General features: G+C 40.5%; 1 protein-coding gene across 2 annotated transcripts in view; it reads left to right on the top strand.

The window, feature by feature from the left end:
• Nucleotides 1–21,730, top strand: part of LOC104567929 (single-stranded DNA-binding protein 2) — a 194,296-nt gene extending 172,566 nt beyond the window's left edge. For both annotated transcript variants that reach the window (XM_088533148.1, XM_088533147.1), the window contains 5 exons: nt 3,675–3,745; nt 4,992–5,070; nt 8,126–8,154; nt 19,392–19,490; nt 21,420–21,730. In XM_088533148.1, coding sequence (XP_088389274.1) covers nt 3,675–3,745; nt 4,992–5,070; nt 8,126–8,154; nt 19,392–19,490; nt 21,420–21,449 — 308 coding nt within the window. In that variant the 3' untranslated portion in view covers nt 21,450–21,730. The remainder of the gene's footprint in view (nt 1–3,674; nt 3,746–4,991; nt 5,071–8,125; nt 8,155–19,391; nt 19,491–21,419) is intronic.
• Nucleotides 21,731–26,274: the final 4,544 nt, after the last annotated feature.

Here is a 26,274-nt window from a genome sequence, read left to right as displayed (position 1 = left end):
ATTAGAAATGTGTTGGAAAGAAACTAGTTACATCTTTGGTAACCCAATATTCATTAGCTATTTGGGCTCCTTTTAGCAAACATCTGTGTCTGTAAGATGTGTTTAGCAAACATCTGTGTGTAAGAGGTGTTTGGCAAACATCTGTGTCTTTCACCAGCTAAAAGGGGCCATCTCACCTCATTTCACCTGATGCTCTAAGTCCTCAGTCCTACATGTTCTTGCTGTTATTTACAGCACAAGAGGGTAGGGGAAGTTTTCTAACTTCCTATGAAAACTTCCTGCACCACTATAAAATCTTCTATACCACTATAAAATCTTCTATACCACTATAAAACCTTCATTATATACAATTCCAGAGCTTTAAAAAAATGCAATTTGAGATAAAGAGTAGGACTTCCTTGTTCATATAATTAGTGAAGAAGATAATTAATGTGAGCTGGTAGATAAAAACTAAAATCTCTTTTAACATAGAAACAAACCAACAGAGGGCCTGCACTTTTAGAAAGAATGAGCATTATGGTTATGACATGAGTAAGTTGTCTGTGTGCACTCTGAATAAAGTCTCTGTTAAGGAATTGTTTCCATTTTCAATTGAAGAAACTCTACGGTGTTTTAAGGCTCCTCTTTTCCAAAGTATAAAAACACTTACACGTTGGCAACCTGGGAATTTCGCAAAGGTATTCATTCACCTCTGAGAAAAAAAAAAAATCCAGTTCTGAATGTTCCCATGGTCCAATCGAACCATATATATTTTTTACAAAATCCAATAGAGCACAGGGATGCATTTCTCTCTGGAGAGCCAAGGTGTTTTTTTCAAAGGGATCTGGTAGTCAAAGCACTTGTTCTCAACCTCCATGAACATTATAAATAACTTTTTACATGCTAATTTTACTTTTTGTAATTTTAGGTAAGAAAACTTTTGGATTCCCTCTTCTTCAAGAAGTATATTTGAATATTCTAGTGATGCATATTTCATAGAATTTTCATAAAATTTTCATAGAATGCTCAAGGTTGGATAGGACCTCTAGAGATCATCTAGTCCAACCCCCCTGCATACGCAGGGTCACCTAAAGCACGTGGCACAGGACTGCATCCAAGCGGGTTTTGAAGATCTCCAGGGAAGGAGACTCCACAACCTCTCTGGGCAGCCTGTTCCAGTGCTCTGTCACCCTCACTGTTAAAAAATTTTTCCTTAAGTTTCTGTGGAACTTTTGGTGTTTCAGTTTGTGGCCATTACCTCTGGTTCTGTCGGTGGCCACCACTGAAAAGAGACCAGCACCATCTTCCTCACTCCCTCCCTTGAGGTACTTATAGACACTGATCAGATCCCCTGTCAGCCTTCTCTTCTCCAGGCTGAACAGGCCCAGCTCTTCCAGTCTCTCCTCATAGGGCAGATGTTCCAGGCCCCTGATCATCCTTGTAGCCCTGCGCTGGACTCTCTCCAGCAGCTCCACATCCTTCTTATACTGTGGAGCCCAGAACTGGACACAATACTCCAGATGGGGCCTCACCAGGGCTGAGTAGAGGGGCAGGATCACTTCCCTCGACCTGCTGGAGACGCTCTTCTTAATGCACCCCAGGATCCCATTGGCCTTCTTGGCCACGAGGGCACACTGCTGCCTCATGGTCACCTTGTCGTCCACCATGACGCCCAGATCTTTCTCCGCAGAACTGCTCTCCAGAAGGTCAGTCCCCAGCCTGTACTGGTGTCTAGGGTTATTCCTCCCCAGGTGCAGGACCTTGCACTTGGCCTTGTTGAATTGCATGAGGTTTTTTACCGCCCAGTTGTCCAGTCTGTCCAGGTCCCTCTGGATGGCAGCGCAGCCCTCTGGGGTATCAGCTACTCCTCCCAGCTTCGTCTCATCAGCAAACTTGCTGAGGGAGCACTCTGTGCCTTCATCCAGGTCATTGATGAAGAAATTGAACAGGATTGGACCAAGGACTGACCCCTGGGGGACCCCGCTAGCTACAGGCCTCCAACTAGACTCTGCACTGCTGATCACCACTCTCTGAGCTCTGCCATCCAGCCAATTCCTAATCCACCTCAGCATCCACTCATCTATCCCATACTTCCAGAGCTTGCCCAGGAGGATGTTGTGAGGGATGTTGTCAAAAGCCTTGGATATATAAAAGCCTATATTTCTCCATATATAATTGAATTATTTATTCACCACAGTTAAAGCTTAGAAAACTCTCTCTGAGAAGTAAAGGAATAGTCAATGACTAGTATTTAAACTGTCCTGTGAATGCACAAATACACTCTTGCATGTGTTCAGGCTGCATTCCCATCTCCAACACATTTCAGTCTCATCTAGGCTTTCTTGTTTTCCCTAGTTCTGACTCAAAATTCCCCTCTTCTTGTTTTGGAAAAAGTTTTACAGCTCAGCTGTGTTTTGTGCTTTGTTAAGCTCAAAACTCATGGTTCAAAGAGGTGGAATGTTTTTTTGGAGGAAACAGGTATTGAGCTGCTTAGCTATTCTTTTACTCTTCTTGTAACCACTGTAGAGATACTGTTTTTTTCAGAGTTGCTTAGTTTTTTAAGATATGCAGTCCCCTTAGGGATTTATTTAGCCTTTTCTGAGGTCATTTTCTTCTCAGTAAACTTTATTGTTATGTGCCCTATCTCTTGTCTATTCCCTTGTGAAAGGTCTTTTGCCTAATTTGTATACTGATCTGCATTTTTTGCCTTTTCCTCTTTACAAATGCTGATGAAGAATATTAAGACTGTGTGTGTGTAAGCAGTAGGTGTAGGTTTCTTCTAAGTTCAACCAGAAGAGTTAAATGGATTGTGCTCTGTATGTCTTCTTCAATCAACCTTGCCTTTCAATGCTGGAGGTGATCCAGTTTGAAAGTTCACATACGCTGAGTGGAGGAAAAGGACACAGCTCTCCTCCAGTTCTGTGGGAGCTAATCCCAGGCCAAGAAGCAATAGGGGCTCTGTCAATGTCTGGTAAGGCCCAGTAAAACTCTTGGCAGAACTTACTAGGTTGGACATCACCCAGTGCCAACATGATTTTGTTGCTTTTGGACTCGGACCAGTCTTGAAACATTGCACCACCCTGTACCATGAGGATAAATGAGCTACAGCTGTCCTTCGCATAGTATTCCACTGAATATTTGGATATATCCAAAATAAATCACATGACAGATCTCTCATCTGTGTTGTGAACTCATGATGTTCTCATCTGTGTCACATCACATATGACACAGATGAGAACAAAAGATTTTCATTGGCTATACAAATGTGAAGTCTGTATAATGAGCTGTTTATGGATTATTACGGATGGAATAAAAAATTCAGGGAGTATTTATGAGACAGAAATTCCTGTTTTATAGAGAATATTAAAGATGAGTGAAGTAATTTAAAACTTCAGGAAAAAAGGGTTTAAGGAATTAAATAGTTACAGATACTTGTGATTTAAAAACCTTTTAACAGTCACGCATAAAACTAGAGTCTAGAAGTAGTCACCTAGGGACCATTGCAATTATTTCTTTTCATAGTTCTGTTTTGTGGTAGAAATAGATAACAAGGGAATGAAATCTTCCATTATATTGCCACTGCGTATCAGTGATTCAGGCACAGAAATAATATGAACAAAATGACAAGAAATGTATTAGGTGAGTCTTTTTATTGAAAGGTATATATTAGCACTTATAATAATCTCTTATTACAGATTCAACCAACTCTGGAGACAACATGTACACTTTGATGAATGCAGTACCACCTGGACCCAACAGACCTAATGTAAATATAAATCTAGTTATATTGTTTTGAATTATACAGCCTCGTTTTATCCAAACTGCTACATTTCCATTACATATGATTAATATACTAAGTTTTCCATTATAACGGGTGACACCTAAGTGTCATTTTCAGTACTTTTAATGTTTTGCAAATCGGTCATGCTAATACATACAGAGTAATCATTGGAGCCTTTTAGTTTGTTTGTTTTTTTGTTTTCAACGAAAAGACCTTTAAAATGTGTGCATGTGAATCTTGGAGATAACTTAGTTTGTCACAGTGCAGTAGACTTCAGTACAGTGCAACCATTCTAGGAGCTGCCATCAAACATTAATTTCTGCAGGATTTAAACTGTAATTATAAAAAGTCTCTACTCCTGGAGAGGGAGATGCAAACCACTGAAAGGGACCCAGTGTTATGTTGCCCTACCTCTCCATGAAAAGTGATATATTTAGTATCTTAATAATAAGATAATTAAGAAGAAATTAACTTTCCTGTTTATCTGAATAAGGTGTTAAGAATGAAAATTAATGATAACATGCAAGTATTTGCCTCCTTAACTCCTCTACTGTCTATGATTAGTAATTCTAGAACTGACAGAAAATATGGATTTGTAGAACTTGTTTCTTTTCTCATCTATTTCTGTGCCTTCAGTTTAGTTTAGTTGTATTTATCTGATTACTACAATATTTTGTCTATGTTGTGGGCCTTTTGAAAAAATGTCCAGTGGAACTTTAAGAATAAAGATATTTAGATATTGCAAAATCAGTGAATTTAGCAAATGCACTGTAATGCTAATGCATTGAATTTAAGGTTAATAGCTGAAATCTGATAGAAATTGTTCATATTGCAAAAATAATGCAGAGTACTCCAGTATAAGCAAGGTGGGATTTGAAAAATATTACTTAATCATAGAAGTGTGTAGTAAAATTGTCTTTAACTTCAAAGAGAATATAGTTATTAACATATTGGAAATTGACACACAAAGTATTAAAAATATAGCATAAATCATTTCTAAGTCATATGCCAGCCTATACAGATGAGATTCTCCAAAAATCATGAGGGCGACATTAGAAGAAGTAAACAAAGGCAATAACAAGCTTTGCAGTCTTCACTTTCACTGTACTTTCACATACAGAGATGGAGCTGTGCATTTTTTCTTTGCTATTTTTCTGGGAAATGTTTTTATTAGATTATCTACAATAAATTTGTATAGTAACACTAGTTTTTATGTCTGATCCTTTTTTAGTTTCCAATGGGGCCAGGGTCAGATGGACCTATGAGTGGATTGGGTGGAATGGATTCACATCATATGAATGGATCATTAGGTAATGATAATAAGTATTATGAACATTGTGAATTTTCAATGGCTAGTGCCATTTTCTGTCACTAGTTCTCTGAATTATGTGTAAGACTATGTAAAAATCTTATAGAAACTAAGAAGCTGTATATATAACAAAACATTAAATATTAAGATACTTTTTAAGCATATGAATTGGCATATATAGTGCATCTCTGGAAGAAAATTACCGAATGTTATCTATATAACAGTAAAACAGTTGACCAAAGCTATTCTAAAGCCATATCATCACAATAATGTAGAAGTGATGGCATAAGACCCTTTTCTCCTTACCTCCCTTCCTCTTTCAAACACTTGAGAAGATCTCTTTGTGACATGCTGGTGCCAGGTCTTACCAAGTACATGGAAATAAGTTATTACATGTATTGATCTATGTGTTAAGCGGCTGTAATCCCAACAGCCTGATGCCACTTGTTCCAACATTAGCCTTTTGTCTCTTAAATATTAGTTTTATTATTCCCTCTCCACAAGCAGCTTCATGGTGATCATTTAACACACCAGTAAAGAACATACATTCTCATGTGGGTATGCAGAGGCAGGAAGAAGACTGTATAGTTTGACTTTTGAGACAGTGATTTTTGAAGGGTGCTTATCTAAGGGAGAAAAGCCTTTCACATGTCTACAAAACATGCACTGCTTTATCCTCTGACTAGCCTAGTGAACATTTTTTCTTACTGTTTGCTGGAAGGATGAATGATGCTTGAAAGAGATGTGAGAGACAAGCTGCAACTCAATAAATTGTATTTAAGCCTTCCTCTTCCTTACTGACAAGATAAATAAATCCTTTGCATTTGTTGGTGCTTATAGCATAACATCAGGCCAGTAACTTTGAATCCAGCTTGCTTCCGTGTTCTCTTTGCTTCTACCTGCACTTAAGCAGTGTAGGTCATGCAGGCAACGACAAGGGGAAACGAAAGGGGAAAGAGTTCTCATCTCTTTCCTCTTCTATCTCCATTTCCAACCAGCAAGATTCTCTTTTACATCTGGGAGCTGATCTTATGCATCCACAAGGTGCCAGCAACACTGCTAAATAGCATTTTCCTTTATGGTGAAAAACCCAAGCAAGTTACATATATGATGATCACACACATGCCAAGCTATCACAGTTCCCCCTGGTTCTATCCCTGAAGAAAAGCTCCATCATCTTCCCAGCACAAACCAGCTTAAATTCCCTACTACAGCTAACGCTTTGTCATTCCATATTGCCATGGTGGATGAAAAATTACCATAGGTATAGCCCGGAATCTGGAGATTATAAAACAAGATGTATAATCAAGAAATTGGAAAAAGCTATGACAAGAAGAAAAGCTTTAACTGGAGACCATCAAACCTCACTAAACAGACATATTCTGAGCAATAGAACAGGTTTCCTTCTGGGAAAGCAGGTTTCTGAAATTCCTAGATTACCTTTCATAAGGCCATCTTGTGACCTTATAGCTTTTCTTATTACATATTACAATCCTGATACAAGCTGCTGCTTTAATTAATAATGATGCACATTAAAGCAAATGAAAAAAATGGTAAAAGTTTTTTCTTCTTTTGTTTCTTCTTATAGCCTGAGAATTATTTCTTAGCTAAAGAAAAATGACAGTCGAAACAGTTTCAGAAGGATTCTATGTCTACCTAGTATTTGGTTAGTTATTTTCTGTAATGAAAATAATTACATGGTTAGTCAAATTAGCTACAACTGCCTTCTAAGGTTAATTTCATTTCTAGAATGGAACCTGAGTTCTCTTAGAAGTTTAGGACTGGAAGAGATCTCCTGCATTTCATTCCATGCTGCAGTAGGCAACTCTGTCTCAAGAGCATACATTGGTCAGACTCCATCTTGAACACTTCAAGATTCTTTGATCACAATCCTGCTACTGGATATCTATTCCCAGCTTTTACAGTTGGGAAGAAATCTTTCTGTTATTTCCACCAAAATTTATCCACTTGTCCATGATAAAATGACTCTTCCCAGAGTTTATGTATCTGGAGTACCTGGAGTACTTCTTAGAGAGAGGAATCATATTCCTTCTCAGCCTTAATTTGCCTTGCTAAGTATACCATGCTATTTCAGTCTCCTGAAACTCCACACAACTCCACTCCTCCCACAACTCCATTTTCTTGATTGTTTTTCTCTGACACTCTTCCAGTTTGAATTTGTCTTCCCTGAAAATAGATTACAAGAATTGTTTACTGTCTGATGCTGCTAGAAATACTTTTATTGATAAAGTGTATTTCCTTTATTCTTGGCTTCAGCCAAGTGAGAGCCACTGCATCTTAGAAAAATTCTTTTTACTAATATTGCACACATGATTCTAAGTTTTATTTAGTTTGTATTACTCCATTGTTTCTTAGAATCACCTGTTTTTTTCTGAAAGAAATTATCGTCATCAGTATTTGTACTGCATCCAAAGGTGATGTCATATCAGCCAATTTCACTTGTAGACTTAGATTTTTTGAGGCAAAGACACTGATGAAATACCACTACCCCCAGCTGATCCTGAAGATGCTACTTCCACTAGCAGTTTTCTAGGGAATTTTGGATAGCTAAAGTTCAGTAAAAAGGGTGGTCATTTTTTTTTTTCAAGACAGTAACTTTTTTAGTTATCCATGATTTTACTTTTCTTCTCAAGCTGAAGCAATGTTTCCCTTGGATGCATGTCCTCCAAATGAGCTGCAATAGCTGTACCCTACCATGGCTAAAGATAACAGGGCGGTTGGGCATATCCTTTCTTGCGCTGTGCCAGGCTGTCTCATCCTAAAGGATGCTATTGAAGGAACTGATACAGATCAGAACTGTATCCTTCATTCTTTCCCACTTTTTGTACTAGATGTGTACACAAAGAAGAACTACCATCATTTAACAACTGAGTGTAAACTTTCTCTGAGAGACAATGGGATGGAAGAAGGTTCAAGCATGTTTACGTTTTAACATTGCTGTTAATCTTGCTGTTAAGTTCTACTTTTAAATGTGGCAATATCATAGATTAATTTCTGTTCAAAACTAATTGAATAATGATCTGTTTTAATTTAAGGCTCAGGAGACATGGACAGTATTTCCAAAGTGAGTATCTAATAAAATATTTGGAATTTTTAGAATGATATTTCATACTTAAACACGTGCTAGGCTTTGTTAATATTTTTGTTATGTATCTACATTTTTTGATTGTCTATTCTTTGGAGGATGTGAAGACATTAATTAGCATTAATCAAAAGTTTTAAAACAGTATCTATAATCAATAGAGAGTATAAGCAGACTTATTTCCTATTGCATAATGGCCTGTGTTAGTTAATGTGATTAATATATATACAGTTCACAATCTGGTTGGTCATGTTATACTCTTCCATGCTGGTAAGACAAATGAGTATCAGTCTAATAATCAATTCTAGTTAAACATAAATTTGAAAAATGTCATTAGGATGTTACTTTTATGCACTGCATAATTGCATTTGTCACTTCTGTAAAGCAATGTTAATATCTTAATCACTAAGTCCCTAAAAGCAAGATTAAAAGTAGTTGCAGAAGAAGCACTGTTTTGATACCACAACTATTAAATAGTATATGTGAGTATATTAAATAGCAATGTGAGTTGAACCTGCAGGGGATTATATCTCCAAAAGTATATCATGCTTGAATGTGTCATTTCTTCTGTAAAAATAAAAGCCTACTACATCTGTGATCATTATTAATTTAGGAATTTATTCAAATAAGGAATTAATGACCTTATTCGGTGTTGATAAAATGGTAGAAATCTGTCCCTGTAAAACACAATGTTTTGTACTCAGCATCTACAGATGTAACTGACAGGAACTAGCAAAAATACCGCTAAAACAATCATCTCCTGCACTTCAGTCTATAAATATAGACATTGAAAGAGTTGTTACAGTTAAAATTTCATAACTCATTAATTTGAAATTACTGTAACAATTCTAATCCATTTCCAAAAGAAAAACATGGCGTTTTGATTGGAATGAACGAACTACCTGCTGGTGGTTCTTGGGTGAGCCAGGGCTAAGCAGTGCTGTACTGTGGCTGAACATCTCTGCACAGACTTTGCCACTTCCAATCTGCCTAAGGCCCATCTGCACATACTCTGGTCACACTAAGGATATCACTGTAGATACATCCAAGGCTCCCACTGAGATAGGGACACGTACTTGTATATCCAAAGTGGAGGAGGTGGAGAACCTGGAGAACCTTACACTCTTCCCCAGTTTGGTGGGGAGATGGGAGAGGTGTAGCTTATAAAAGTGTGCTTGTCTACATGTGGAGTTATGCTGTGTTGTTTGCAATGAGATTGCAGTCCCTGCCAATGTAGAAGCCATAAGCTGGCATCAGAATAAATTCATCATAGGGCAACACCGTTCTTTTAAAATTTGATAGGTGATTTATAGCCTCAGAACAACCTTGCATGGCCTTCCCTGGAGAGTAGGACCACAGCAGTATATATGTCTGCAGGTTTCTGGGGTTTGATGCATGCAAAATTAATATGTGGCTGCCTTCCAGTTTTGTACAGTTACCAGGATTGTACTTGCTCCATCTCCCTTTATACATCATCAGCTAGTTGTGCTACTGGCTTTTTCACAAGTAGATTTCCAGACCACCGATTAATGTGGCACAAATTGTTCTCTGAAAGTAACACAGTTTGGGGCATGTGGTGCTAGATGCTCAAGTGCAGGCACAGGATCTTGTTGAAGTAAAATGCATGTTAGAGGAGCTGATTGTCTATCCCCATGAAATATAGAAAATTAATCCAGTCTCAGTAGAATCAGTACAGTTCTCAGAATTCAGAGCTACATTTTCCAGCAGAGATTTTAATTGGCACAATGGCAAAACGTAAAGTTCTTTCTTACAAAATAGATTGAGATGGGGGGAGTAAATGAATTGAAATTATGCATATTAAATAAAGACTAATAACCAGTGTTTCTTGCAGTGCCCATGGAATTTGTGCACTCAAAGAAATGCTTGCTCTTAAAAAACTCAGCTACTGCTAACAATTCTAGACCCCATACTGACCATAAAAGCAGCCCAGGGGTGTCGAGGGTCACTCTCGCACCAAGTGCCAGGGCCCTCCCCACAAGCCAGAGCAAACAACACCTCCACACAAAGTGAGGTCAACTCCGCTCTGCTGTTGTCTGCAGCAGAGCTTTATACCCATGCAGGTGGGCATGTGCTAAGGAGCAGCACTCATTGGCTACAGGCTCCCAGCTGATTGGTTCTCCTCCAGGTGCTTGGTTGCTAGGCATCGGTCCAGTTCCCCACAAACTCCACTTTCCTATATATTCTTACTAAGGCCCCAACATCTCCCCCTCTTTTTTCCAAAAAAGAAAAATTAGCAATAAACATTGCAACATTTACAAAAAACAAATTAACATAGCTGTAAGCCTCAGCATTTCCCCTCTTTTTACAAAGACAAAAAAATTGGCAATATCATGCATCAAATATTACAAATAAAAACATAGTTGCAAACACAAATATAATCATTCTGGTCACGCTTATGATAGTGTTTCATTTTTAAATTCCCAAGACAAAAGAAAATGGTCCCAAAGGAATACACAATTTCATTTTGCTTACAACCACAGAAATTCTTCTTGGAAAGGTAATTGTGCTCTTCATTTCAGCAACAGGAGAAGGAAAAAATCTTGCCCTTTGGAGCTGGGGAGGATGGGGGTCCAAGTTAGTATGGTCAGACTGGATATGCTATCAGTTTTAGTTTTCAACCGCTGGAAAGTTCTTCCAGTCACAGAGTCTGCCGCTCTTTTCAGTTCCAGACCTTGAGGAAGCTGTCCCACGATCCTGTTGCCACTGCCATTCCATCATCAGTCACACCTAAGCAACTGACACGGTTATCATGACCGGCAAGGACACCTGCTCTATCAGCTTTCAGTGCATCCCAGACATTGCAATTGAAGTCATCATAACCAGCTAGGAGGAGACATAGCTGTCCCAGATTATAAGCTTGCCATCCTGGGAGGCACTGACTAGAAGCCTGGAATCAGTCCCCCAGTGCATTGCGTAAATTTTAGCCAAGTGTCCCCGGAGTGTTCTTCTAGTACACATTTGAATTCTCCCCACGGGGAGAATGTTGGCTGTGATCTGAGTCAAGGTGGCATTAGCACATGCTTTCCTAGTATCCCTGATTTGGTTTTTCAGTTGCTCGGCCTCCTGGCGTAACTGGTCAAGCTCACTCATTTTCCCGTGCTAAAGTTGCACCTCACTGCCACCTCCGAGAGGACCACAAATCTGCTCTTCCATCCGCTGCTCATTATCCTGCCCGGTTTGTCCGCCCACCCTGGCCTGCTCCCAGCGACACTGCAGCTTGGGGGGCAGGAGAAGGAGAAGAGGGCAGCAGTTGGGGGGGTCGCTGGCTCTCAGCTCCTCCCCAGGGGACCAGTGCACATCAATTCTAATATGTGCACGTCAGTCTCTAATCACTGTGGATTTTGCCACAGAGAGGTCGACTCCTGTGCTTCCGCGGGTTGCGGCGGAGAGTTCGCAGAGGCAGCCATCGTCTGGGGATACTTGTTTGCCGCGTCCCTCAACGCGGCGGCTCCCGTTTCCCTGTATCAGCATGCCATTCTTGCGGAACCGTGATCGGCACTCCGCTGCCTTGTGCCCGAACCTCTGGCATCTCGCACAGGTCCCATTGAATCCTCTTGGGCCCATACCTTCCATCCTGAATCTGTTAGGACACTTCCTCCTCATGTGTCCTAATAGACCACATAGGAAACATGTTCCATGAAATCTCTTGTCTTCCTTTCTAGACATTCTTTCTCCTTTAATTGCTGCAGCCAAAGCCGCACCATGTATTTTTGCTTTTTGTTCTTCCTCCATCATTGGCGCTCGGGCACAGGTCTCTATCATTTGGACAATTGAAGTTCCTGGTGGCAAAGTAGCTAATAGTTGCTTGCAAGTTTGGTTTGCGTTCTGAACTGCTAGATCTTTTGCCAATATTGCTTTCATTTCCACAGGCACATTAGGTGCCATATCCAGGGCTTCCTTCAGTCGATCAACAAAGTTGAAAAAAGACTCATTCGGCTTTTGTATTATTTTTGTGTATGACAACTGTGGCGTTCCTATTTGTGGTAGTGCAAGAAAAGTGGCTAGCGCTGCATTTTTTGATTGCTGTAGTATCCTGGGGTAGAGCGCTGCCTGGGCCTTGGTTGCCCGGTAACGCCCATTCCCCATCAGTTGATCAAGGGTGGCAACCCTTAATGGATCATCCATACTGCGATTTAGATTCTCCAATTGTTTTTCCTCTAATCTTTCCTGCCATTTTGCTAACCAAAGCATGTAAGCGGTAGAGGAAAGCAGGAGCTCCATTATCGCTCTGCTATCCGCAGGCACCATATGGGAATATTTAAACAGAGCAGAGACCTGATTTCTCACCAACTTATTGTCATGCCCATACTGCATTACTGTTTTTTGTATGTCTTGAACCAGTTTCCAATCGAGAGGTTCCCACCTAGGGCCCTGGGCTCCCATTACTACAGGAGCTGCTAGTGGTGTTAATACAAATTCTCCTTGTAACTGAGCATTCTCTATGAGTCCTTTATACCATGCTCCTGCATTAAATGTTGGATCAACAGGTGGCATTCCCTCATCATTACTTCCACCTGCAGTGGCTGGGAGCTCCAGCAACAATCCTTCTTCAGCTGGGTCACTTCCTCCAGCTGCTTTCTTTTGAATCTTAGGAGCATCTTTTCATGCCTCCCACTGCTCCAATTGTTTGTCTACATTTTCCAACCCTTCCACTATAGCCCTGTGGGCAGCCTTATAGGCTGCCTTCACATCTCTGGCCTTGGACCCGCAGTCTAGTCGCCGCATTTGTTCTAATAATTCTGTCATTCTCTCTGCCTGTCCCCGAAGTTCTTGTCGCATTTTTTGAACCACAGCATTATCATCGTCCGATCCATCTGGGATCGGTGCTTTAATTGGGTCCACTTCCATTTTGGGTGCTGTGGGGGTTGGTCGCTTTTCCCCCTCCCATTCGGGCGCTGTGGGAGGTGGTCGCTCCTCCCCCTCCCACAGGGGGAGATACTCATCCACTCCCCCCCATACTTCTCGTTCGGCCAAAGTTACCGGACACGCCTGTTTAGGTGAGGTTACCTTTTTCTTATTATCTATTTTCTCACACTGATTTGGCTCAGTATTGTTAGTATACTCAGAACTTTCAGACCCATTCTCCTCTTCTTCTCCATGGAGCGCTTCCCAGAACGCAATAGCGACTAACCGCTCAAACATAGGCCATATGAGACGATATGTTTTTGTGAGGCGCCACGCTTCCTCTGAGCCTAATTGTACACCATCCCATAGTTCTTTTCCTACTCGCTCCCATGATTCAAATTTATATGCTTGGGAAGCTTCTTCTATGATTTTTCTCTTCTTACAAAATAGCAATAAATCAGTTAACTCGGTTTTCGAGACCTCAATCTTAGTTTTTTGAGCAAGCCTTACAAAGCGTTCAACAGTATCATGTTCCATTGCTGTTGCAGCAACTTCCACTCTAGATGCGCCAATTCCCATTCTGACTCACCAGGTCGTGGTCACAATCCGCTTTTCTCCAGTAAGATCCCTCGCGTTCTCGCACAATCACGTCGCCCACGATCACATCGGGGTCACCAGATGTCAAGGGTCACTTGCACCAAGTGCCAGGGCCCTCCCCACAAGCCAGAGCAAACAACACCTCCACACAAAGTGAGGTCAACTCCCCTCCACTGTTGTCTGTAGCAGGGCTTTATACCCGTGCAGGTGGGCATGTGCTAAGGAGCAGCACTCATTGGCTACAGGCTCCCAGCTGATTGGTTCTCCTCCAGGTGCTTGGTTGCTAGGCGTCGGTCCAGTTCCCCACAAACTCCACTTTCCTATATATTCTTACTAAGGCCCCAACACAGGGGAGTTGCTATAAAAGTGTTTATTTTGGGAATTTGAACCTTTGGGGTGCCACACTGTAGTAATTGCAAAATTTCAAAGCTTAGTACTATATAGACCAAGATAAAATAAGGATAAATCACCAAGGAATGAAAAAAAAAAAGGTGGGACCATCATATAACATAATCGTGACAAGGCCCTAGCAGTTTTTAAAGTCTATTAGCGTTTTGTAGATTTTAAGCCAGAAGGGACTGAGATGATTGTCTAGTATAAGTTCCTGCATAACACACAGGCAACAGGACTTCCCTGACTTTATTTCTGCTTCAAGGACAATAGCTGTGGTTGAACTAAAGCAGTAGCTGCCAGCATTTGCCAAGTTGAGCATTCATAAATATTTGCTATACTAACTTTGATGTATAGCAAACTTAATTGCCTGATATTAGTTAACTAGTTAATTCTTTTAATTGCCTTTGATGGACCCCTCTGATGTTCTCCAGTAATTCATGGAGATCTGAGGATCACAGTTTAAAAACCGGTGATCTAAACCATGAAGAAAACCAAAGGGCTAAGGCAGGCATCTTGACCCCTTATATCTTGACTATAAGCTGTGTTTCAGGGACTAATTAAAATCAGTTATGCCTTCATGGGGTTATGTAATTAATTCTATATTTCCTCTATACTTGAAAATAAATACATCAAGCTGAACCCAGAAACATATTTGCTAAGTCCAGTGAAAATGGTGGCCTTCCTTTGAAGGATTATGGTTAAAATTTAAGAGTAGCCTTTCAGTAACCATGCAAAATTCTTCACTCCAAGTTTGCCCTCTTGCAGTCTTAGTTGCACTAAATGAAGACAACATGCATTTATTTTCTAAGGACAATATCTTAAGAAGCTTCATAACTACTGTCTTACCATTGTAATTGAGAATTAACATAAGAAAGAGAAGACAAACTGACTTATGGTTCTTACAGCTGGTATCATTTGATCTCTGTGATCAAAAGTATTACTTTGAGTTGCATTTCCTTAGGCTTGCCTATTGACGATATTAGGTTTGTGTTAAGTTTATTGTGACACATCAAACTTTAAGCCTGCTGCATTTGTATATGTAAAATCTCAACAGCAATATTGTGTTTAAACTTTCTGGATTTAAAAAATTCATGGGAAGAACTGTGGTAGACATAGTAAACGTTTTAGGTGGAATTCATGATTTCACTCCTTTTCCCTGATTATTCCTTTTGCACCACAAAGCCTATATTACAAGGAATCTAGCACTGAGGGAATTTTCCATGCTCCAGACATGGCAGCCTACCACAAATCAATTTTGTAAACACACCTAACTAATTATAGTGTCTACAATACTCATGTATTAGCTGTTGACCCTGAGTATTTCCTGAGACACTTACTTTAGCAGGTCTGCGTAGAGTAGGTCTGCTCTTAGAGGTCTGCTGCTTGCCAGGGGCTCAAATACGGGATTTTACAGAGAGGCTCCCAAGGCTTGACCAGAAGTCTGACTGTTTCACATGGGAACTAATGATGCCATGGGGAAACTGAGGGTTATCAAGCAAGATTTCAGAGCCCTAGGGATGACCGTCAAAGGTATGAGAGCCCAGGTTGTGTTCTCCTCTATCCTACCAACGAGGGGAATGGATTCAAGGAGAAGGCAGATATGGCAGATTAACAACTGGATGCGCCGCTGGTCTTGGCAACAGGGTTTTGGCTTCTATGACCATGGGACTCTGATGACCATCAGCTAGTGGGGAATGATGGGAACCACCTCAGCAAGAGGGGCACACGCGTCTGCCAAAAGGTTGGCCAGCCTGGTTAGAAGGGCTTTAAACTAAGCAAGAAGGGGGAAGGGGAGTGTCACACAGACAGGGCAATCAGTACCACGCAGCCAAAGTCAGATGGCATCCAGCGGGAGTATGGTAGTGGGGAAGTGAGGATAGGACATGATTATAGAGGGTCCTCCTTCACCCATCCTGGGAAACCTGCAGGCTCAATTACTTCCCTGAAATTCCTGTATACCAATGTGGGCAGCATGGGGAATAAGCAGGACGAACTGGAGATCTGTGTGCGGTCCCAGTGTCATGATCTCATTGGAATCACAGAGACACGGTGACACATGGAGACAGATCACACGACTGGAGCGCTGCCATGGAAGGCTATGTGCTCTTTAGGAAGGACAGGCTGGGAAGGCGAGGTGGTGGAGTTGCTCTTTATGTGAGAGAGCAACTGGAATGCATGGAGCTCAACCTGGGGGTGGATGATGAGCAAGTTGAGAGCTTGTGGGTAAGGATGGCAGGCTAATGTGGGAGACACTGTGGTGGGTGTCTGCTACAGGCCACCTGACCAGGACGAGGAAGTTGATGAGGCCTTCTATAGTCAGCTGGATGTTGCCTCACAGTCAGAGGCCCTGGTTCTCATGGGGGACTTCAACCACCCCGACATCAACTAGAAGGACAACACAGCCAGGCACAAACAGTCCTGGAGGTTCCTGCAGTGCGTTGATGATAACTTTTTGACGCAGGTTCTGGAGGAGCCAACAAGGAGAGATGGGCTGCTGGACCTCGTGCTAACAAACAGAGAGGGACTTGTAGGAGATGTGAAGGTGGGGGGTAGCCTCGGCTGCAGTGACCATGAGTTGGTGGAGTTCAGGATCCCATGAGGAGGAGGCAGGGCTGTAAGTAGCCTTGCAACGATGGACTTCAGGAGGGCCAACTTTAGCCTCTTCAGAGACCTCCTCGGAAGAATCCCATGGGCTAGAGCTCTAGAAGGTAGAGGGGCCCAAGAGAGCTGGTCAGTTTTCAAGCGGCACTTTCTCCACGCCCAGCAACAGTGCATCCCTGTGTGTAAGAAGTCAGGCAGAGTGGGCAGGAGACCTGCGTGGATGAGCAAGGAGCTTGTGGCACTGCTCAAGCAGAAGAAGGTGGTATATAGAATGTGGAGAAAAGGAGAGGCCCCCTGGGAGAAATACAGGAACGTAGCCAGGGAATGCAGAGATGCGACAAGGAAAGCTAAGGCGCGTTTGGAACGCAATCTGGCAAGGGATGTTAAAAATAACAAGAAAAACTTCTTCAAATATATGAACAGCAAAAGGAAGATCAGGGAAAACGTGGGTCCACTGATGGACGGGATGGGCACCCTTGTTACGAATAACACAGAAAAAGCAGAGTTGCTGAATGCCTTCTTTGCTTCGGTGTTTACCAAGGGCAGCCCATTAGAGCCCCAGGCCCTAGGGACAAGAGAAGAAGCTGGTGGAGAGGAAGACCTGCCCTGGGTAGAGGAAGATTGGGTCAGAGAGCACCTAAGGAAACTCGATAGCCACAGATTCATGGGCCCTGATGGGATGCACCCCAGAGTGCTGTGGGAGCTGGCGGATGTCATAGCTAAGCCATTCTCCATCATCTTTGAAAGATCCTGGAGAACAGGGGGAGGTGCCGGAGGACTGGAAGGAAGCCAATGTCATGCCAGTCTTCAAAAAAGGCAAGAAGGAGGACCCAGGCAACTACAGGCCAGTCAGCCTCACCTCCGTCCCCGGAAAAGTGATGAAACGGCTCATACTGGCCGTTGTCTCCAGGCACGTGGAGGACAAGAAGGTGCTCAAGAGTAGTCAGCATGGATTCACCAAGGGGAAATCATGCTTGACTAACCTGATAGCCTTCTATGATGGAATGACCAGCTGGATAGACGAGGGGAGAGCGGTGGATGTCATCTATCTCGACTTCACCAAGGCTTTTGACACCATCCCTCACAACATCCTCCTGGGCAAGCTCCAGAAGTGTGGGATAGATGAGTGGACAGTGAGGTGGATTAGGAATTGGCTGGATGGCAGAGCTCAGAGGGTAGTGATCAGCGGTGCAGAGTCTAGTTGGAGGCCTGTAGCTAGCAGTGTCCCCCAGGGGTCAGTCCCAGTCCTGTTCAATTTATTCATTAGTGACCTAGATGAAGGCACAGAGTGCTCCCTCAGCAGGTTTGCTGATGAGACGAAACTGGGAGGAGTAGCCGATACCCCAGAGGGCTGCGCTGCCATCCAGAGGGACCTGGACAGACTGGACAACTGGGCAGTGAAAAACCTCATGAAACTCAACAAGGCCAAGTGCAAGGTCCTGCACCTGGGGAGGAATAACCCCAGACACCATTACAGGCTGGGGACTGACCTTCTGGAGAGCAGCTCTGCAGAGAGGGACCTGGGCGTCATGGTGGACGACAAGGTGACCATGAGGCAGCAGTGTGCTCTCGTGGCCAAGAATGCCAATGAGATCCTGGGGTGCATTAAGAAGAAGGTCTCCAGCAGGTCAAGGGAGGTGATCCTGCCAGTGTCTATAAGTACCTCAAGGGAGGGAGTGAGGAGGATGGTGCTGGCCTCTTTTCAGTGGTGGCCACTGACAGAACTAGAGGAAACAGCCAGAAACTGAAGCATCAAAAGTTCCACAGGAACTTAAGGAAAAATTTTTTAACAGTGAGGGTGACAGAGCACTGGAACAGGCTGCGCAGAGAAGTTGTGGAGTCTCCTTCTCTGGAGATCTTCAAAACCCGCTTGAAGCCGTCCTGTGCCACGTGCTCTAGGTGACCCTGCATGTGCAGGGGAGCTGGACTAGATGACCTCTAGAGGTCCCTTCCAACCTTAATGATTCTATGATGCTATGAATTATTTTGCTCTTTCTCTATCTGAATTGTGAAAATATTTTTGAACATTGTAGAGGTGGTAGTGCAGGAGCAGAAAAGAATTTTTCTTTGTAAGACTTCTTATTGTCATTATTTATTAGCAATTTATAGCACCTCAACACTCGAAAAGTAAATTAAGACCCTACTGCCTTATGCTCTGTGCAAGCAAATAGCAAACCTAGTCCAGTGGCTGGCTGCTATTCAGGCATCTTTTATCTTAAAATTCTGTTAACTCTTTTATCTATAGATTCTGTGTATAACTGCTTTTGGTGATTTAGAAACTCAAAATTTGAGTTAGAAGCTATTTCAACAAAGCAGACACCATGAACAAAGACTCCAAATGGAGATCTTGATTTGCAAAGGTCCATGTGGCCTGGATCTGTTCACTTGTCTACCTTTAAGAACATAATCCAGAATCACATATGTCAAGACACATGCTGGTGTTCTTTCCTGAATTTAACTGTAGTGATTTAATGTAGTTAGAGAGCTAACTGTTATTCCTACAAAGCCATTTGTAATTTTTCCTGAATGCAGTAGAAGATGATGCTGGCTATCTGAAAGCAAGAATTAAAGGTAAATGGTTGTTATTTCAGGAGAGAAAATGCAGGTTAAAATTAGTAATTAAAACGTACAGAACTCTGCAGAGGTTTATCTTTCATCTTCAGAAATCCCAGTGCATTATATGGACACACTCTAATACTTTGACACACTTGGTAAAACTGGGAAAAGAGCTGAAATCTGTATTTTAAAATCTTGTTTAACAGAACTCTCCCAGTAATATGAGCATGAGTAATCAGCCTGGAACTCCCAGGGATGACAGTGAGATGGGTGGAAACTTCCTAAACCCTTTTCAGAGCGAGAGCGTAAGTATTTCTTTAAGCACTTTTTTTACTTTGCAAACCTTTAATCTCTGGTTATTTGTTTAAAAAATAATAATAACAAAACAAAGAGTTTGGTAGTATACCTTTAATGCAGTGCTTTACCTTACATGTTTTTTACTAGCTCCTGAAATTATGATATTGATTTACTAAAGAATTGTGCCAAATACTGTTAGAAGTTGAGCTGTAATTGCAAAGTGGGAGAGGTGTACATTTGCTGCAGAAAGTCTTCTTCTAGATTGATAGGTCATTTTGTCAAGGAAAGGTATCAAGCAGTAACGATCATGCCACACATAGTAATACACAATGGACAATATCAGAGGAACCTAGATATGCGTGGATGGCACATTTTTACATTTAAGTGTCTCAGCTAGTAGTGGCCCAACTTTTAACTTCTGAACAAGGCATTTTGCCAGACAAGAATGTCTTTATGAAGGAGATTCACACTGAAGTGTATAATGAGAGGTCCAGGAGATCCCATGTTGTGGAGATGCAGCATGCTTTTAGAACCAGAAAAAAAAAAAAAAAAAAGCAAAGATGCCCTCTAGTGTTTGTTATCAGCCAAATGACATTTTTAAAAATAGAGAATATTTGAGGCTGCAAAACATGATATAAAATATATTGCAGAATAAGACTTTTATTTTCATATTCTTCACAAATCACATATAAACACTGGTTTAATTGCACTGGGTTATCTTTACAGAACACTATTTAAAATGCCACTTATTGCTTGTCCAAAGTGATTACCCAAGAACCAATAACTTTGGCTTTGATAAGGAAATCATTTGAATAGGTGCTTAATTTAAAGCATTTGAGTTGGTCTCCCTCATTGGATAAGCACGTTCTTGCTAACTTTGCAGGCTCAGTATGAGAGGGCTCAGCACATGATGGGAGTAAGCCCTAAAGCAGAGGAATCATCAGACACATGACATGGGGCAAAATGGATTTTACCCAGGTGGTCAATTCTGTGTAGCTAATATGAAAGAGAAGATCGGTCTAAAATGCTTTCTGCATATGCTTGGACACTTAGACATGGCCAGCTCCAAACTCTAGCTTTGGCAGTTTCTTGTTACGTATCTGTCTTTTGAAAAGACAAATTGGTATCATTCTGTTTCTTGTATCAGTTTTCATCACACTTATGAATGTAATCAATACTTTTTGTATTTGACCATTTTCCTCTACTTAGAAGATTTCAGGCCAATTAAATATTTCTGCAACCTGCAAGTTTCAATTAAAATAAGAATTGAAATGGTATAAATGTACATTGTGGTGTCCCATTTATTATTGGTAATGAAGTATTGCTAACATGAGGGCAACTGTAGCTTGTTTAAGAGCCACAGTTCAATTTGTGTTACAATAATAGTGTAATGTGGTAACTGTATTTTCAGTTCACATAAAGAAGAATGACCACTGATGCTTGATTCAGCTTGCCTCCTAAAGTCTATCATGCAGAATTTAAAACCTGTTTTAAGCCTGTTTTAATTCGAGAGAGATATATATTCACTCCCTTTTTCTCCAAAATAGTTAAGTGGCTCAAGTAACTGCAGATGTCAACCTGAGATTAGCTATTTTCTCAACTAAATTCTCCCAGTAGTCAACAAGTTAAAGGTGTGAAAAGCATCAGTGAAATACTCTTTTACCCCAACACCCAGGCTGCAGTACCCAGTACTGAAGCTGAATTCAAGTGAATTGATCTCATCACCAATAGCTGTATTTTTACCTAAGGAGAGAAGTATAACAGAAGTTATGATACCACAAATTGAACTACAGCCTTAGCATATGCTCTAGTACAAATTAAGGAGAAAATTCGAATAGCATATTGGCATTATTTAAACTACTTGCTGTGCTCCAGAACTGGTTGAAATGAAAGCTGGGAAAGAACTGTTCTTAAAATGTGGATTCCTCTTTTTTCAGTACTCCCCTAGCATGACAATGAGTGTGTGATCCGTTATCAAGTCTCCTCATGAAGACCACAGTGAGTTGGCCCTCTTCAGAGAGCTACTACAGAAGAAAATTATTCGTCCCCATGTACAGTTTAACAAAAGGATCTCAGATACAATACAATCAGACCCACCTTTTTTTTCCTACCATCTCCCCAGTTTTGTCAAGAAAGTGGGTCCCAAACATGATTGAGATAACTGTAAAGAGTGGCGTAACAGAACTGCCCAAGATGGAACTGCAAACAATTATCTGTGTATGTACATGTATGAGTTGGTGTATGTGTGTGATATGGAAATACACACATACATATATAGGCCTGCGGGACATTGTAAAATATTATCACATGGCATCTTAAGTAGAAATGAAAAGTAGGGACTTCTATTCCATCTTTTTTTCACATTTACATTTTAATTATTAAAATTTGCTTTCCCTCTCCCCTCCTGAACTGTTTTATGTTACATATATCACTGCTTTATAAGTTATTTTTTAAGGTGAACTCAAATGATAAATTCTTCTGATTTTGTAAATGTCTGCCATTATGAATAGGAATAAAATTGCTTATAAGAGCTTTCATTAACTTGTGTTTGATACCAGTTACCCTGTGAATCACAAACTGTACTGTCTCAAGAAATAGAAGAAAGCTCATCTTAATTTTTTGGAGAAATTTAATAATTCTCATCTAGTTTGGTGATTTTTTTTTATACTTTGCCTTTAAAAAAAAAAGCACTGAAGGTTATTTTTCTTCTTTAATTGAAGCCTAATATCTACAATATCTATTTTAAATGGAAGCCTGAATTTGATACAAGCTTCTCAGATTATATAGAATACTATAAGGTTACTGTAAGTGAGCTCCAATTGCTATAGAATCTAGCAATAAAGTGTCAGGGCTTCTTCTGCCCTTGGAAAAGAGTTTTCTATTTAGCATGATCTTCCATAGGAGTGATAGTTAGTGGAAATACAGTAGAGTCCTTATTACTGAAACCTTTTCTAACAATTTGCCATTATGTTTCCCCTTTTTTAATGATTCGCAGCTGAATCATAACAATCTAGTGTCCTGATTATGAAGAGCACCTCCCAAGCCAAGTGGAGACTCAGATCACCCTGGTACTTCCATTATGTATTTTTACTAGGTTTTATTAGTATGAATTGCCCAAAACTTTCCAGTAAGCAGCCATTTCTGTGAACCAGAATGACTGTGTGAACATTTGATGGCTGCTAGTCTTGTGAAGGTCCCATCTTTTGCCACAGATTGAAAGGAAGCAAATCTCTAAGCCTTTTTTTTAAGTAGGTATTGGACATAGAAGCTTGGGAAAAAAACTGAGGAAAGGCATATGGCCCTAAAAAAAAGCTTCTTGAAGCAGTCCTCAGTCTCCTTCAGCATAGCTCAAAAACACGTATAGCAGTAAATTTAGTTTCTAATGACATCCAGCTCCCCCCAAAGAAAACAAAAGTTTGCAATTGTGTAGCAGTCAAAAGTTAGATGGTCTGTGAGTACAGAGTGACTAAACTAAAATTCCTGCTGCAAACAAAGAGTAAAGATCTGGACTTTGCATACAGAAGAGTCACTTACATAGAGGAAAGAATTCTGAGATATGGTATGTCCATGCAGGCTACAGAGATTTTTTTCATGAAATTGTGATGAAGAAGTTCATGTAACAGGTTAATTGTGAAGGTAGATGCACACAACAGAATGTAATAGGGAGTACTACAATCTCTTCACTCATTTTTATTTTTATATATAATATATATATGAAAATAAAAAGATATAATGGTTTTTATTCTCTTGCTAGGAATATTCAAAAATGAAACTCTTGGAGACAGACACATACTTTAAAATTATGTTACAAAGATTTTGGTAACATTAATTTTATTAAGAATAACTACTTTGAGCTGTTGTAATCATAAACTAATAATCCTTATGTGGGTTTTTTGACTGTTCTCAGTCATTGCAAAGGTTGAATTCATTTGCATATCATTGGAAAACAATTTGTTGATGTTTTAAGACATGACAGAAGCCCCTACTAGTGATTTGATTATAAAAAGACAAAATCAGGTCTCAATTCCTGAGATCCTGGCCTTGGCTGTCATCCCACTGATGTCAGTGGCAATGTCCCCAGTACACTCCAGCTTCTTTCACGAATGGTGCAAAGTTCAGGTGTCCTCGCAGCCTTCATTTGGCATGTATGTTATCCCTGTTCATAGCCTTCTAAGAAGGACCTCAGGACTCTTTTCCGCCCGGTTTCAGTCATACAATGTCACTGCAACCGGACTAAGGTAGATGAGCCCATTCACATACCAGGTAAGTGTGCCCCTGAGTGAGCTCTCAATCTGCAAGTGTGTCCTGGCTCTGTTGTGTCCCTAGGGAAACACCCTGCACTGTCCAAGCCAAGCCAGGGCCCTCCTGCAAACATGTAGCGTGGCAAGGGGCCACGTGGCAAGTTGCCTTGATGCCACCGCTGAGGGCCCTCTCATGTGACAGCCTGCATGCAGCCTCTGGAGTTTCTCGCTCTGCCAAAATTAGGCAGAAGCAGGGTTTAGTATCAATTAGAAACTGAAATTCTGTTCTTTTTGAATTTGACTTCTGCAATATTTTAGCTTATAGACACCTGTTAAGGAAAAAGTAGGATCATTAAATTAAAAACTGTGCAAATAAGAGTACAAAAATAAGAGCCCCTTTAAATGGAACTGCCAATACATATTGGATATTACCATCAAAATATTCTACCCTAATTTAAGTACTCCTTTCAGGTGCATAATTTTTCTTCTTTTGAAGTCCCTCTATGTAATTTTTCTCACTCCTAGCATATCTTTGTTTCCTCTTTTCCATTTTCTTTTCGAAACATTTATATTTAATTAAATGTGGTTGCAATGATCTTGCAATATTAATCTCAGCAAAAATGTTGCTGGCTTTAAGAGGAGCAGTGTTGAGCCCTGCTTCTTGTAGGCTGTCATTCTGGGCCCTGATATTGCACATTACTGCATAGGTCCAGCACTTTTCATACCTAGGTAGCCCCACAGAGCAGTGGGATAAATATGTGCAAGTTTGCAAAGTCTTATATTTGGGAGATCTGCTTGAATGCTCAGTGCATATCTTACCAGTAATTTTATCAGATATAGGTAAACCTAATCATCTTGCCTTCTGTAGGGAATGAACCTGTGCTTACATACATCGGTAAAAAGTGATATACATGTGTGTTGGTAAGATTGGGTGATCATAACCATACCTGGATTCTGCAGCTGAACCATAGAAAACAATCTTACATGCTAAATATTGACCCTACTATGAGTATTCCTTTACTTTTTTTAATTTGTATAAGACCTTTTGTTTGTTCATTTGTTTTCTTTCTTTTGCCTATAAACCCTTACAGGATTTTGTCATATATAGGAGTATTAGTATAGAAAAAAAAATATTTGCAAGCAGTAAGTTTTTACTCCCAATTATATTTCTGTTATTGCACTAGGTATCAATGTAACTGCTTCTGTGCTTATGCAACAGCATTATTGATAATATCAGAACTTGTCCAGCTCTGGGAGAAATATGTAAGTGGTGCAGGATAGTTTTTTCACAGTGAGGTTTTAGATAGATTTCTCTCTTTAATATAGAAATAAATAGATCACGATCCTCTAAATGGGTCTTTCAAGAAAAATTAAAGTAAGGCTTTTTAAAACAGAAGTGATTAAAGCTTTAGAAGAAGCAGAAATAGCAGAATAGTGGATCTCTTACTGTAAGAACTCTGGCAAAAATTCTGGCTGTGTAGAAATCACCTGAAGTTCTGATGCACTTTAGTGAAACAAGTATTTTATTTGCCACATAAACCCATGAAAAGGAGTATTCATACTGGATTTTATTTCCATATGTAAGTCTTGTAGAGACAAGAACAAGGGGGTGAGGTGAGCAGAAAGTTGTATGAATCACAACTAAAACATGTGGCCTGACATGCATTAAAAACATACATTGTAGTTGTATGTATAGCTTGCATTATTTTATTAATTGCTTGGGCATGTGGAAGACCTGCAGTTGAACACAATGTTCTCCTCCCACTTCATTGCAGAGTGAATTTGGTGCATGAGAAAGACATTAAAATAACCTTGAGTCTAGTCTTTGACATAGCTTTCGGTGTCCAATAGACTGTGCCCCAAGCTTCACTAGGAGTGACTGCCTTTTCCAAGTGCCAGAACAGGTCAGCGTCCAGATCAGTAAGTTACCATTCAATCTGCTGAATGCCACGATTGCCAATTCTTATTTAGAAGCTTTCTGATTAGAGCCTAGATCACCTATGTGCTATGTATACAACAACAACTGCCAGACTTACTGGCCTACTCCCATTTTGATGGACAAAATATAATGTTAAAAGCACCATATCCCATGACTAATCATGTGAAGACATGCAGCCATCTCTCTCCCTTTAAAACAAAACGGAAAGTATGTAGACTGATTAATTTAAATAATTCAAAATAGGAAGTGAGCGGAGCTTACTTTTTTATGGATAGCAATTTAGAATCCCTGCATCAGAGGGATAGCTGCTTGAACTGGCTAAAAATCATTTGAATTTTCCCCTGTTCTGTGGTTAGCAAATGAAATACTGCACGTAAAGAGGATTTGGAATTAGATGGGTAATTTAATGAGAAACCAGCTGTTACAGTATTCAGTGTTGTACATTTTATTCTTTTTTTCTTTTACTAATTAAAATGAATTTTCAGCTGATAAATGTTGCATTGATTTCTATTTCTCAGATCAGTTAATTGTTTTTAATATTATCTCCTGCTCCTAGACATGTCTGGTTCTTTGTTGTTGTTGTTGCTAAATATGGGCTGAATTCTTCAAGAT

Source organism: Tinamus guttatus, unplaced genomic scaffold (genome assembly GCF_059628265.1).
Source record: "Tinamus guttatus ecotype Peru unplaced genomic scaffold, ASM5962826v1 Tinamus_guttatus_pri_ptg000485l, whole genome shotgun sequence".
NCBI classification, from domain to species: Eukaryota; Metazoa; Chordata; class Aves; order Tinamiformes; family Tinamidae; genus Tinamus; species Tinamus guttatus.
Note: the sequence above shows the minus strand (reverse complement) of the source record. Positions and strands in the feature narration are given on the sequence as shown.